This window comes from Megalops cyprinoides, chromosome 19, assembly GCF_013368585.1.
Source record: "Megalops cyprinoides isolate fMegCyp1 chromosome 19, fMegCyp1.pri, whole genome shotgun sequence".
NCBI classification, from domain to species: Eukaryota; Metazoa; Chordata; class Actinopteri; order Elopiformes; family Megalopidae; genus Megalops; species Megalops cyprinoides.
Window position 1 is genome coordinate 16,564,636 of NC_050601.1, and position 13,012 is coordinate 16,577,647.

General features: G+C 42.2%; 1 protein-coding gene across 1 annotated transcript in view; it reads right to left on the bottom strand.

Moving 5' to 3' along the window:
* fam171a2a (family with sequence similarity 171 member A2a) overlaps nucleotides 1-12,790 on the bottom strand; it is a 34,386-nt gene extending 21,596 nt beyond the window's left edge. Inside the window, exons 1-2 of the mRNA XM_036553346.1 lie at nucleotides 12,600-12,790; nucleotides 1,528-1,755 (exon numbers count right to left, since the gene is read on the bottom strand). Of these exons, the coding sequence (XP_036409239.1) occupies nucleotides 1,528-1,755; nucleotides 12,600-12,741 (370 nt within the window). The 5' untranslated portion in view covers nucleotides 12,742-12,790. The remainder of the gene's footprint in view (nucleotides 1-1,527; nucleotides 1,756-12,599) is intronic.
* Between the last annotated feature and the right edge of the window lie 222 nt (nucleotides 12,791-13,012).

Consider the following 13,012-nt stretch of genomic DNA (forward strand, 5'->3'; position numbering starts at 1 on the left):
AATGGGCTGCAAAGCCATGCAGGAAGCAATTCAGTAAACCAGAGGTGAGGAAAGACATAGAGAGCCAGGCGATGCTGCTTCTAAGCACATTAAGAACAAAACCTCACAGACACAGACACAGACACAACATTCAGGAGCAGAAACCACTCCTGTTGTCATCCTTTCAAGTTCATATTCAGCACCCTGGACCCAGATGAGTCAGTAAGAACTCAGAACAGTGTGTTATTGCACTGTAAGCTGACTCATCCCTCAGACTTGCCAGATTCCCATAATGGATAGAAATTCTCTGAGCGTAACCATGGCTCTAGGACATTGCAGCTGCAACATCCCTGCTGAATATTTTAGACAGAAAGGAAATGCACAGGCAAATTCAGTTCATCCCATTCGGAAATTTAAATTAAATTTGCCTACACATAGACCTTCAAAAAGATTTAGGATTCTGTTGTCAATCTGGCAAGTTGATTTTTTTCTTCCATTTTTGACACTTCATCCTCCTTCACTGTCTTTCTTAAATTGTCGATTACCGACATGTACTACAACATTGGCTATCAGTCCATGAACAAGAGCATTCCTCAGTTGAAGGGGTAGGGTGTTGACAAGAAAACGCAAACAAATGGACAACTTTTGAGCTGTACACTGAATCCCCAGTTACAACATCTCATTTATAAAAAAGTGATGAATTTGGATTTGTGCATAGCTCATTCATTCTAGGTCTACTGGGGATGGAACTGCCATGGCATCCTGTGATTTCTGATGTCCCAAGGGATGGGTTGCACATCTGAGATTCTATCATTACGTTCAGCAGACACTGTTATCCACAGCTGGGGCAATTCTGGGTTAGGTACCTTTAACAAGAGTACAGCAGCAGTGCCCCAGCGGGGAATAGAACCAGAAACCTTGTGGTTACAACCCCTGCTCCTTACCACCATGCTAAACTGCTGCCCTTATCAAACACCACCAAGGCCTTTGGTATAATGCTTCTGGGAACTGGGTCTGGATGCTAAGGAGACATGCTGCTAAATATGGCATATGTACGGCCAGCTTCCAGTTGTTATTGTTGACAGCGCTTACCCACAGCTAAATTAGCAGCAGCAATATTTTAAGGGTAAGAGTAAGGTGTATAAATACACCAGCAACTGGATATGCTATTGACAGAGTGAGTGGGAGGGAGAGGATGCTGTCAGTGTTGCCATGGTGAAAAAGCAGAGTGCAGGAGCCACAGAGATTCCTGCACTTGGGTTAATCTAACAGCGGCTGGAGGGTAACATAAGCACCCTGGGCAGTGTTTAAGAACCTGCAGGGAGGGCTTCTTTACAACTCTAGTCAACTTTTATCAGTCCATTCAACACATTTCTACAGAGAGATGAACTGTTCTCATTTACTCTCTATTGGCCTTTTAAAATACTTTATATACTATGACATTTGCTTTGCCGATGATTGAAAATGAGAAGAATCGAAGGATGAGGATGGAGATAACAAAATCGTTGCCCCTCTTCCCTGCCCCGACGAGTCATGTTTTCCACTTACGAGGCTTACGGCTGGCGTGCCAGGGGGCGGAGTTGGTGACATAACCGTGCTTGGACGCAGTGACGATGACCCACATCCCCGGACGGTAAGGGACGGTAACCATGATGACCCCATCGCTGCCTGCCGTGCTGGGCGGCAAGGTGGTCTGGTTCCCAAAGACCTCTACGGCAGCGCCCGCCAAAGGTGAAAGGTCGCTGTTATCAAAAACCTGAACTCTGATCAGCACCTCTGTGGAGAGAGAGGATGAGAAAGATGACTCGTCAAAATCTTTACATAAATTATGACATACAGTAATTTCCAACAGCCAGATCCACTGGATTGAGCTGGACAAACCACACTTGAAAGAAAGAACTAATCTCTTAAATAGATTCTTGTTAGGAGTGAACAATGTCATTTTACTTACACCTCAATTGATTTCAACTAATTGCATGAAGACATTCTAAACTTACGTAACGGCTCCTGTTATATTTGCCAATTCACATGAAATTGGCAATGGCAATGATGTTTACAGTGAGATCAAAAGGCGTTTAGTACAGTTTAGCATTGCCTTGCCCGATAAAGACACGCTGGGATGTCTGCCACTAGGATTCTACTGATGCTGAAGTTGCAGCCAAAACGCCTGAGAGACAGTGCGCTGATTGGTGCACCCAGCTCATGTGCTTGCTTGTTTCCATGGCGACGACCTGGTTCATCACTCAAAACTACAGTGAGAGCAGGCAACTTGAAAACATTTCTATCTCGCGATGATCTTAACCGTGCAATTCATGAATTTGCTTGCAACCACATACTGACAATAGGTTTAATAGATGTGCTTATACAAAGGAGGTGACTGCATGAAAACCACTGCTGGAAGCAGATTGCTCCACCCAGGACCTCTCCCAAGCCTTTTTAATGAAATCACTGAGTCGCCCAGTCAAATTCACACGCTCCACCATCTTAAAGGAGCACTTGTTTGGTATTCTAAATGGGATGATTGTTACACATTTCCATGGATACCAGAAGTGTCTCCTGACAAACTGCGGAAATGCGCCTTCATTTGCTGGCAGAGAGACAAGGAACCGGCTCCATCTAGCTTTTCAAAACTCTGATCCTCTGATGGCTCCCATTTCTTAGAGTTAATCTCCATATCTACACTACCTGCATCAAGTTCAGCGTTCAGAGGAGCAAATCATGTTCATGTCCACATGAAGCAAACAGTGGTAATCCCCCCTCACCAATTTTATAACACATTCATAGCAAAGACTGCATGTAGACTTGGGAAAGGTTAATATGCTTTACATTAGTATGTCTCAAATCTGAATTGTGATAAATTACTTTCATAATAACTTATTTTCCCACAGTTGTATTACATTATGAATAAGTGTATCTGTTTGTGTCTGTTCAATGACATAAAGACAACAGGGACATTATCTTAACTTGTACTTATTATTACTTTTACTCTGGGATTCAAAGACCTTGTTAAACTCGATATAGATACATGCACATAAAAGATATCAAACTGTGAAAACTTGCACGGTAAGAAAAAAGTAGTTTTTTTTCTCCAAGAAAGCTGTGAGGGGGGTGCCCTTTAATCATAATTTCTGGTAGCCTAGCCACAGCCTAACCACTGCAGGCTTGAATGGAACGTCAACAGAATTTCAACAATGGTCATTTCCATGCCTGCTCACGGCCCACACTTCCTGTACGCGAGTTCTTTTCCAGCATTGTTCAGGGTCACATTCAACCACAGACCCAGTGAATCCAGTTCAAGTCAAGACCTGCTGTGTAACTTGAGCAGTGACAGCACATGCAACACAATGTACGACTGGGCATACAGTTAAAATAATTTAATACCAATTGTCAGACAAGGGGGAGCCAATCAATTTCCAATGAAAGACCAAGCCCTGGTGACTATACTTAATTGTTGCACTTTCTGATTGCATAATTCGCTCTCAGCCACTCTGCTATACATACCATTTAACATGCCAAATCATTGGAATGGATCTCCTCTTCAAACTCATGTAATCTTTAATCTTTAATATAGGCTTCCTATCATTGTCAGCCACTCTGAGTACAGTAGTAAAATGCTAGGTGATGTTACCTTAATGGATCTACAATAACCTCCATATGCATGTTGCAATGGAATGAGGGAACAGTACAATGCTCTGGTACAAAGGATAATTACTAGGTTCTAAATGTGCACAAACACAAATGTACATATATTGTGCCAATGCTTATTCTAAACCTGATCTTTTGACCCTTCAAATATGCACTGACGTATCTTGCCATTACAACCTTGTAAGTTTCTCTTGATAAGAGTGTTGATGAAATAAATACACTGCTTGTCATCTCAGGGTTACCCGGTAGGGAACTGTAAGAAAGAAACGTCGCAAAATCTCAAAGAACATTCACTGCTCTCGGGGGTTTCCAGGACAGCATTCCACCAACAGCAGTTTTCCGCAGTGTCACACAGGACTGACAGCTGAGGACACACAAGGGGACCCCTGCTGAGTGGAGTTGCCTGGGGGGGGGGTCAGACACAACATCTGATCCAGACAGGAACCCACGAGAGCCTGGACCAAATGCCGAGGAACGCAATGCTCCTGCCTATGGCCAAAAGGGTGCCGCTAACATCAGACCGCAGGCCCAAACCCAATAACCCCGGAGGGTTCAGCTTCAACAAGGAGCTTAGATATCCTAACTCCATCTTCTGCACTCCGAACCTCTTTGTTCAAAAGGTACCATCGATCACTTACTAATAGATTAGCTCAGGTTGTATTTATTAAGCAAGGCAGAGGCAAACGATTTTTGTGGAGGCATAGCTGGAATATGCTCACTTGCCTGCCATTCAGGAATTCCTGTGGGCCCATCAGCTGCCAGATACCATGTTTCTGCTTGGAGGTGAAGTGGTTTTCCAGCCCTGGGAAGGAGGGGGGGCTCAGAATGAAACTCTAATGAAGTATATGACTGTTGGCAGTGGTGAACTGGGTCAGAGAGGGCTTTGTGAGCTTTTTGCACATGTGCCTGAATCCTGTGGCTAGAGATGAGGCAGGACAGGCTAATAAGGCTGAAGTGCTTCACTCAGTCCCCAGTCCATGTGCTGGAGCATGGCCTTTCCTGGTACACATTCCCCTTCTCCCACATCACTCTAAAAGGTAACAACACTGTGGTCCAGAAGAGCAGGGAGACAAATCACCAAAAGTCCCATTAATGGCTGGACACCACCAATAAGAGGTCTTCTGCCTGTGGATTAATGGGATGGGGTGGCTGTAGTAGCAGGGGGCTCCAGGGCTCTGCCAGGCCCAGCATGTGGCAGACAGAGAGTGCAGTAGAGTAGACGGCTAATGTGGGCTCTTGCATTGTGGAAGGGAGGTTAGAGCTCTGAACACCTGCTTTCATGGACCTCAACACTGTATAGAGCCACTGCATAGCTCCAGCTACAAACTTTTACTTTACTGACAAAAGACAGTGAAAGAAAATGAGGTCCAGTCCAAAGTCTATAATTTTCGAGTGACAGCACCTCTTTTCCATAATTTTCTAGTGGAGCCACCTCTTTCACGCAGTTGACAAGAGATATATAATCTATCTAAATGGAATACACATGCCAGGAGTCAAAACTGCACACGATAGAAAACAGATCTACCTAAATATAAAAACAGAGGCAACGTTCAAGTTCATAACAGTTTAGGCCTGAGTTATAAGCTTAAAGCTTTAAAGCTTTCATAAAACTACTGAAAACTCCTGGAAATGGCAATAAACTGACTACAAACACATTATGGCATCCCTCTGTGATGCAGAAATTACCCTGATTGATCCAGTTATTTCCCATTAACAAACCTTGAGTTTCCTATGTCCCTGAAAGAAGAAGGGGGTTGGGTGAATGTCCCAAGACCAAAGAAATCGCCAATTAATGTGATTTAAATTCCAAATGACTCCAGTGGGGCTACTCAGAGGGCAAGGATGATCTCTCACTGTCCTCTGCTTGGGGCAAGACAACACAGCCACAGCTGAGCAAATCTCCCCACGGTTCAAGCAGCTGTGACCTGTGTAACATCTTAACCATAGTCATTCCTACACAGTAATTATTTGCAGCAATGATGATAATTATAAGATGATGTCGTTCATCACTAGAGGAATAATCACTGTGCCCCATTTTTTTCTTGAAAAGGCACTCTCGCGTACTATCCAAATTGACCACCAGAGCATGCAAATCAGTAACATATCCCAGCGCAGTACCAACAATGACACATCCATTATTCTCGCTAAGTGTGTTTTCAAGACAGACAGCACCCTTGACAATATCAAATTACTTGAAGACCACTGCACACATGAAGGAAAGCCTGCTCACTATATTGAAGTAGTCGGACGACTGGATCTGATTCCCTCAGCTGTGCTTGGAAATAATTGCACATGATCAGATCTACTGCAGGACCAGAACATTCTCTTAATGTTCTGTTAATGGTCAGGGCTGCCAGAGCACGGTCCATTCCCTTATGAATGGCCTGGAATCTACAGCCTGAATGGGAAACCATCAGCTTGAATGGGTGTTCAGATGGTAGGTACTTCAGGCTTGTCCAGATGTATCGGGTTGTGATCTCCACCCCAACGGGGTTGGTGGGGGGTATGAGGGATAAGAGACCCATTATACTCAGGATAAGCAACACATGCAGTATCTAACCTGCATGGATCATTACTCTACCTTTGCTGGTCCTTGGATATGGGAGGCTAAAGCTTTTCAGCTGCATGTTTTCCCGGCAAGGGGCAGTGAATTTGCTTTGCAACTACATAAATCAAGACAGAGGTTGCTAGCACTTCACACAAGATTGGCCACTTGCAGAAAGCCTGGCACCTCCCCTCCATGAATTCACATTGAGAGGAGATAGGGAAGAGGAATGTTTTTGTCCTCACGAAAGTATACACAATTCTGCAAAGCAGTCATGTCATTTTAGATAATTATGTTCTCAAGGTAAACAAAGGATGAAACATAAAAAATTCAAAATTTTGTTCTAGTTCTATGCCTAAAAAATTTCTCCAAAAATATGCTTCACATCTCCTAGACACGCTAAGGAAATGTCAATATTTTTTTTCTGGAAACGTTTGACAGACAGGATTATACAGAAGATGTGGAAATGATTCAACACCCCATAATCAAGATTTAAGTGTTCAGGCATCTCCACCAAGCACTACTGTGTTATCAGATAAAATCAATAACAGGCTGTTCTCATTTCTCTTCTTGCGTGCATTGGACGACCTGGAAGTAGGCCAGCCAGCACAGTTATGGACAAAAGGTGTGTTGGCACATGGGGGTTTCTTAGCACCGCCTATGAGCAAACCCTGCTAAACATGTTCTGCCTGTGGCAGCTGGCTACCGGTCATCGTTACCCTGGTTTCCTCCTGGTCTGGCACATTCCCAAAGAACCGGCCCAGGAACACGCAATATGGAGAGTGCACTCAGAGATTGTTGAGGGACTGTTGACTTCTACTGCACTGGCAGCTGTGCAGACAGTGGCTGGCCCACCGATGGGTGTGCGAGTGATGTTTATTTAGATTTCCACTAACTTTTGCCCTGTTTCTCTTTCTGTCCCTGGTGTGATGTGGTAGCTCTGCCCCACATTCCATCCATCAGACCGTCCCTGACATTCTCTCCTAAGGAAATCAAATGCCAGTGCCTTGGCTCACAGATCGACCCCTTGTTTAATGGTATGCGAGTGGAATCACTTCCACAAGATAATGGTCCTGAATTTGGTTACTTGTGCTCTGCCCACCGACACCAGAAATTTATCTCTTCAGTCATCTTAGCTCTGGCATAAACAAACTGATGGAGAAAAGGGCAGGATAACAGCTTGTTATAGTGGAGACTTCATATTTAACATTTGCCTTGATGAGGTAATGGGAATGGAAATAGCTGGAATTTCAGTTTGGCTAAGGAACCTGTCTTTCCAAGGGCAGCTTGTTGTGGCTGGATTATTGAATGGTAATTTGATATATTGCCCCTCAGATTCAGATGAGCCCCAGATTGGGCTATGGGTGAGCACCCATCAGAGGTGAAGGCAAGCCTCCTCAGAGCAAGTCTATGGGGTCTGAAAATGCCTGCAATGAAGCACTCTGTCCAACCTGCTTTTTGACTGGAGGTTTGGTGTCAGCCAAAAGATACCTCAGATGGAACAGCTGTGTGACCTGATTTCTTGGCAGACAGTCAACAATGCCAGGCCAGAGCCCGCAAAGGCCTTGCTGAACTGTCGTAATCCGAGGTTAGGGGAGACACAGGATTATCCTGCTTCTGCACCCGCTCCTTAACCCCTCTAAAGACCCACACATAACAGATTACAACCAGCTGAACCCCAGAGTCATTTGGCTTGTCTGGGTGTAAGTGCATGCATGTGCTTCCACTGGAAAATTGTGCAATGAACAGAGCTTCAAATGCAACTCAAAGACCAAAAGTCCTATGACTTCAAGCCACAAACAGTGATGTAAATACTTACAATATCCATTACAGGTGTGATTTCTCTTTCTAAAACTGAAAATATGCAGAAATGTACCGCAAACAGCTATATGATTTAACTCAACTCATCACCAGGAAAAAAGCACACTGATAATGAGGGAACCAAGAAGGGAAACAGCAGACACATCAGCTGTGATGGAAGAGGGATGAGGCAAAGGGTCTGCCTTGCTGTACTACTGAGGGTGAGAGAGCAACCACAGGGGCAAAGGTCAGGTTAAACCCTTCCAATGTCCATAGGCACTTGGAGAAGTCCGAAGCTCTTTTAAAAACAGACTACTAACAATGTAACAATGTGATGGGGTAAGATCAATCTGTATTCAAGAGAGCAGGCTTAGAATATTACATTACAGGTATTATTAGGTACTAAGTATGACAGTCTAATGGGGATATGCACTTGCAAAAATTAGGCATTCAAAAGAAATATACACTAGTCATCGATTTTGGCGCTTCGCACTGTTTTTTTTCCACACTGAGAGAAGATATGGTGATTTGGATGCTTTCAATTATTTGGGAATTTCTGCACAGATTGTGATGGGTTGCGCTGTAACCAATGCTCTTGTCTTAGAGAAGCTCACCTTTTTCTCTTGCCTGTATGCGTGTTGAAGGAAGCCTTTTTTCCTGAAGCAGGATGTGCTCACTGCAGTCGCCTCATGGTCTGAGACAGTTTTATTTCCAATTGACCCTCCTCTGATATTTATGTGTCCTTTGGATTAAACTCCTTTTAAATGTCATTGTTGTCTTTTCAGGTCTGAGACTTTTTAAATGACTTTTTAAAGTGATCTTCTACACTGTCATCCTGATTTACAACTTGTTCATAATGTTCTCGTCTGTATTGGTAATGTTACGTTTCAAATTCTGATGGAAGGGAGTAATTCTTAAGTTATACTTCCTATTGGCCAACTGACAGTACTGAACTAAATTCATGTAATACATTGCCCATAATCTTGGTTGAGAGAAAGAAAGTTAGGTCAAAATTTCATGAGGTGCAACTGACAATAAAAATGCTTATAACATTCAATGGGAAAAATGGAAAAAATATTATGTCTCTCATTAGCATTACTAATTGACTAAATTGAAATGTACAGCCACATTGGAGAATCTTATTTTGCTTACAGTATTTGACTGAATAAATGGCACAAGAGAGATCTGCATATGTATTTGTGGAAAAGGGAGGTTGCAATATTTAAGCTTCTTCAATTTGACTTTCATATCGGAGGAAACAGACAAGGAGAAGCAGCGGACATTTACACAATACTACTTAGATGCATAAATTGTATTCATACTCATCCTCATACTTTGGACATTTACAACTGACTAGGAAAGTACCAAGCTTAGAGGTGACTTTAAAAGGAAGGATAATTTAATGCAATTTTCTCAGAGTCTTTAAAAGGCAAAGTGTATTCTGAAGGAATTCGAGTGTACTTTGAGGCAACCCCGACATTTCTGCTGCATTAGCACTCAGGCAATTCCATATTCAAAAACAGAGTTTCGATGGATTACTGGCAAATACACTGAGTCATCATGTTAGTCCTCTTATAAGCACCATCAACAAGATATTTCTCGACCTGGGGAAATCAATTTGCAGACTAGCTCTCAAATATATGTGGCTTCATTATGAATGGGGCAGAAAAGCATATGCTCAAAGTTCTTGCATAGCTACTAGCATGCAATTCATCAATGACATGGTGGCAAGAACAGGTTTTCTCATTCGCGCTGCATCTGTGTCACCATTCAGTGAAACACTAAACCACTTTTCCTTCAGTTACAAAGGCGTTCATTTAGCGACAGTGCAAATGGGTGGACATGGTGCTCTCTTTCATCTGCAATGGACTGTTTGGCTATAGAACATCGGAAGTTACTGTGGTTTTTTTAAGGATGGAGTGTTGAACAAATGCAGTACAGATTCGCAGATCTTTAAGACAGCTGGATTGCTAACTGTATTGACTGTATAAACGTTACAAGCTGACCCACCTAACTTAAAGATTTGTGAAATCTGCACAGAGTGAACAGCACCTGAAATGCCCCATTTTGACAGAGTCTGCCAGGCTCAGACATTCTCTCATTTTTAGTTCACTTCAAATGTCTCCAGCTTCAAAGAAATTTTCTTTCTTTTGAAAGAGCGACTGAGGTAAAATCAAAGAGGGATTAGAGCTGAAACCTATGTGGCAATGCAGGTGACTAAAGCTGAGTGAATAGCTGAAAAGTTCGGTTTTCCTGGACCAGACAAAGCAAAGACAAGCTTTGTACTCTCAATCTGGGCTTAGCTGACAAATTCAACTTGATCTATAAGAATGTTTCTTTTCCTGGACTGAGAAGACAGGACCATGTCTCAAACATGCACTACATCTGACTCCTTATTTTTAACTATTGTCTACACTCTGAAACAAATCAAATCAAACTCTTTCCTGTGATAAATACCATTATAATACTGTGAAGTAATCATGAACTGTGCACAACTTACAAAACAGGAAGCGTGTGCAGCTGAGAGAATGGATTTGTGCACTCCATTTAAAATAAAAAGAAGCAGATGACAGCAGAGACGCATAGCTCACATAACAGTATGTTCCGCAACTAGGGAACTTGCTTCGCTGTCTTGAGATGCAGAGCCCAAAATATTTGCCAGCGATGGTTTGTGTTGGAGTCTGCAGGATCTGCCAGAAGGCTCAGCTGAGGCCGACCTGCAGTCACCTTCCATCTACTTAGTGGGTTCAGGAACCACAAGAGAAAAAAAAAAAACCCACTCCAGTTATAGTTCATGCTAAGATGCTACCATACAGGAAAAATAAGCACAGATGCTAAGAGGATATTTGTACGTCCAAGTTTCATTCAAGCAAGTATGAATTCACAAGTTCTGGCACATCTTGATAAGTAGTAAGTGCACCCTAACGCCATCCCCTGATTGTTGAAAAATTTTTACAGATTTTGTAATTTATGATGAAATGTCACAAAAATGATGCTATAGCACACTTGAAAATATCAGAATGTCAGACAGCAATGAAAATATCAGAACACCAAAATCATGGCCAACTATCTTGGCAGATTTATCAAAGGTCAATTGAAAATCAAAAATCAAAGGCCTGCCAATGCCATATCACATACCCACACATACTGCAGACAGGGATGGTTTTGGCAAAAAGCATCTTACCAAATACCTCCTCTATAAGGGGTCTGACTCCCTCATAGCCTTCCCCTTGCCTAAAAGAAAAGCTTCCTCACAACGAGACCATCTTTGCTTCACTGGAGATATTTACAAGACACTTTGTAAAACAGTTTCAGTTGTAAGTAAGAAATAATAACTAATGCAAACATTACATGGTCCAATCAGACATAATTTCCAGAAACAGCTATAGAGTGATCAAACAAAAGTCGAACATCAAACATCAAATCATATGTATTTTGTGTACCACCCTTAGGAATGATCAAAGAGAAATTACAAAGTTGAACACAGATGTGATTGTAAGGAATTTAATAACTACCATAATGATGTAAAAATACAATAATTATTATAGTATAGTCAAAGTCTGTAAAAAGTGCTGGAGCAAATATATTTGATTCTTGCACAACAGAGATACTAAGACAGTCAATTGGCATTTTCACGTGAGACAAGAAGCCAGCGCTGGCACTGAGAGTGTTGTGACTGCAACTTCTCGGCTGAGGTTACTTACAGTCCCACTGACATAATGCTAGATGTATAGTGCGGTGCAGTTAAATCCATTCCAAATCCACCATTCAAAAGTGTCTCACGATGTTAATGTTGGCCGTAAAGAGTACACATGAATTTATATTTAATGTTTGAATGTCAGATCTATCAAATGTATTCTAACTCTAATTACTATTACGTACTAGCTCAAAATGATAGCCAACTTCATATGATGCGCTATGTGTTCATGGGAGTAACAGAGTGCGCTTTAAAAAATAAACACTGGTCAAACGCGACACAATTAGCAAGAGCAATTAGCTAAGAACAACAAATTTATGACATTAATTAATAGAAGATCCTTACTGATACAAAAACGTGTATGTACTGTAGTACTTATCAAGACGACAGTCCTAAAACAGCTTGGTAAACCGACATGCTTATGGGTGTCTACTATGCTTAGTCGTGTTAATGATGTAATTTGTATATGCAATAGAGATATGTTGTCGTTAATGTAAAAAAAAAAAAAAACAATCCAATTTGCTATCGTAATGAATAACTATTGATATGGGTAATTTCAGAGCACGTCAGGTCCTTAGTAAAGCGTTATATCCACGAAGCTTTACCCTGAAACGCAACATTCACAACAGACTTTGGAAAATGGACAGTGGACAGTCTCATCCTAAAGCAAATAGGCATTCAAAGCTTCGCACAGTTCAGGCGGTTTCCAATTCAAAATCCCTTTGTTTCCAAACTGTAGCTATTCTGTAAGGACAGGAGACATTGCTTTCACTTGGGCGCAATCGATTGTAGTATAAAATGCGGCGGTTACATAATCAACCCATCACCCCTTTAATGTCAAGAAATTTCAGAAATATAAACAAGCCCTTACTAAATCATATCGCGTTCCCAGTTTTCAAACCCCAGTAACGTACACGCCGAAGCCAAACTCACCAAGTGTTCCTTGATCCGAAATAGATTTAGCGAGTACCTTCCACACGTTCCCGAAGAATAGGAAGAGTAAGAGAAAACGAGAGGTGTGAAGGGGTGGCATTCTTACAGCGACATCACCATTCCCAACTAGGTAGCCATTCATCCATGTTGATTTTTTTGGGTTGGTATTGACTACTCCCTGATCTGTCTCTCAGATGCCCACTCCCTTGCACGCTCACGCTCTGCTGCGCTTTACAGTTCCATTGTCCTACGTGGGAGGAGAGGCTGGACTATTTGATGTCCGCGGTTTCCCTCTACTGGTCGAAAAACAAATGTCGCTTGTGGAAAAGGCAGCAGCCAATTTGAAACCGCATCATTTAGCAACATACATGTACCATGCATGGTTACGTTTCATGCGTTTTTGTACAGGTATA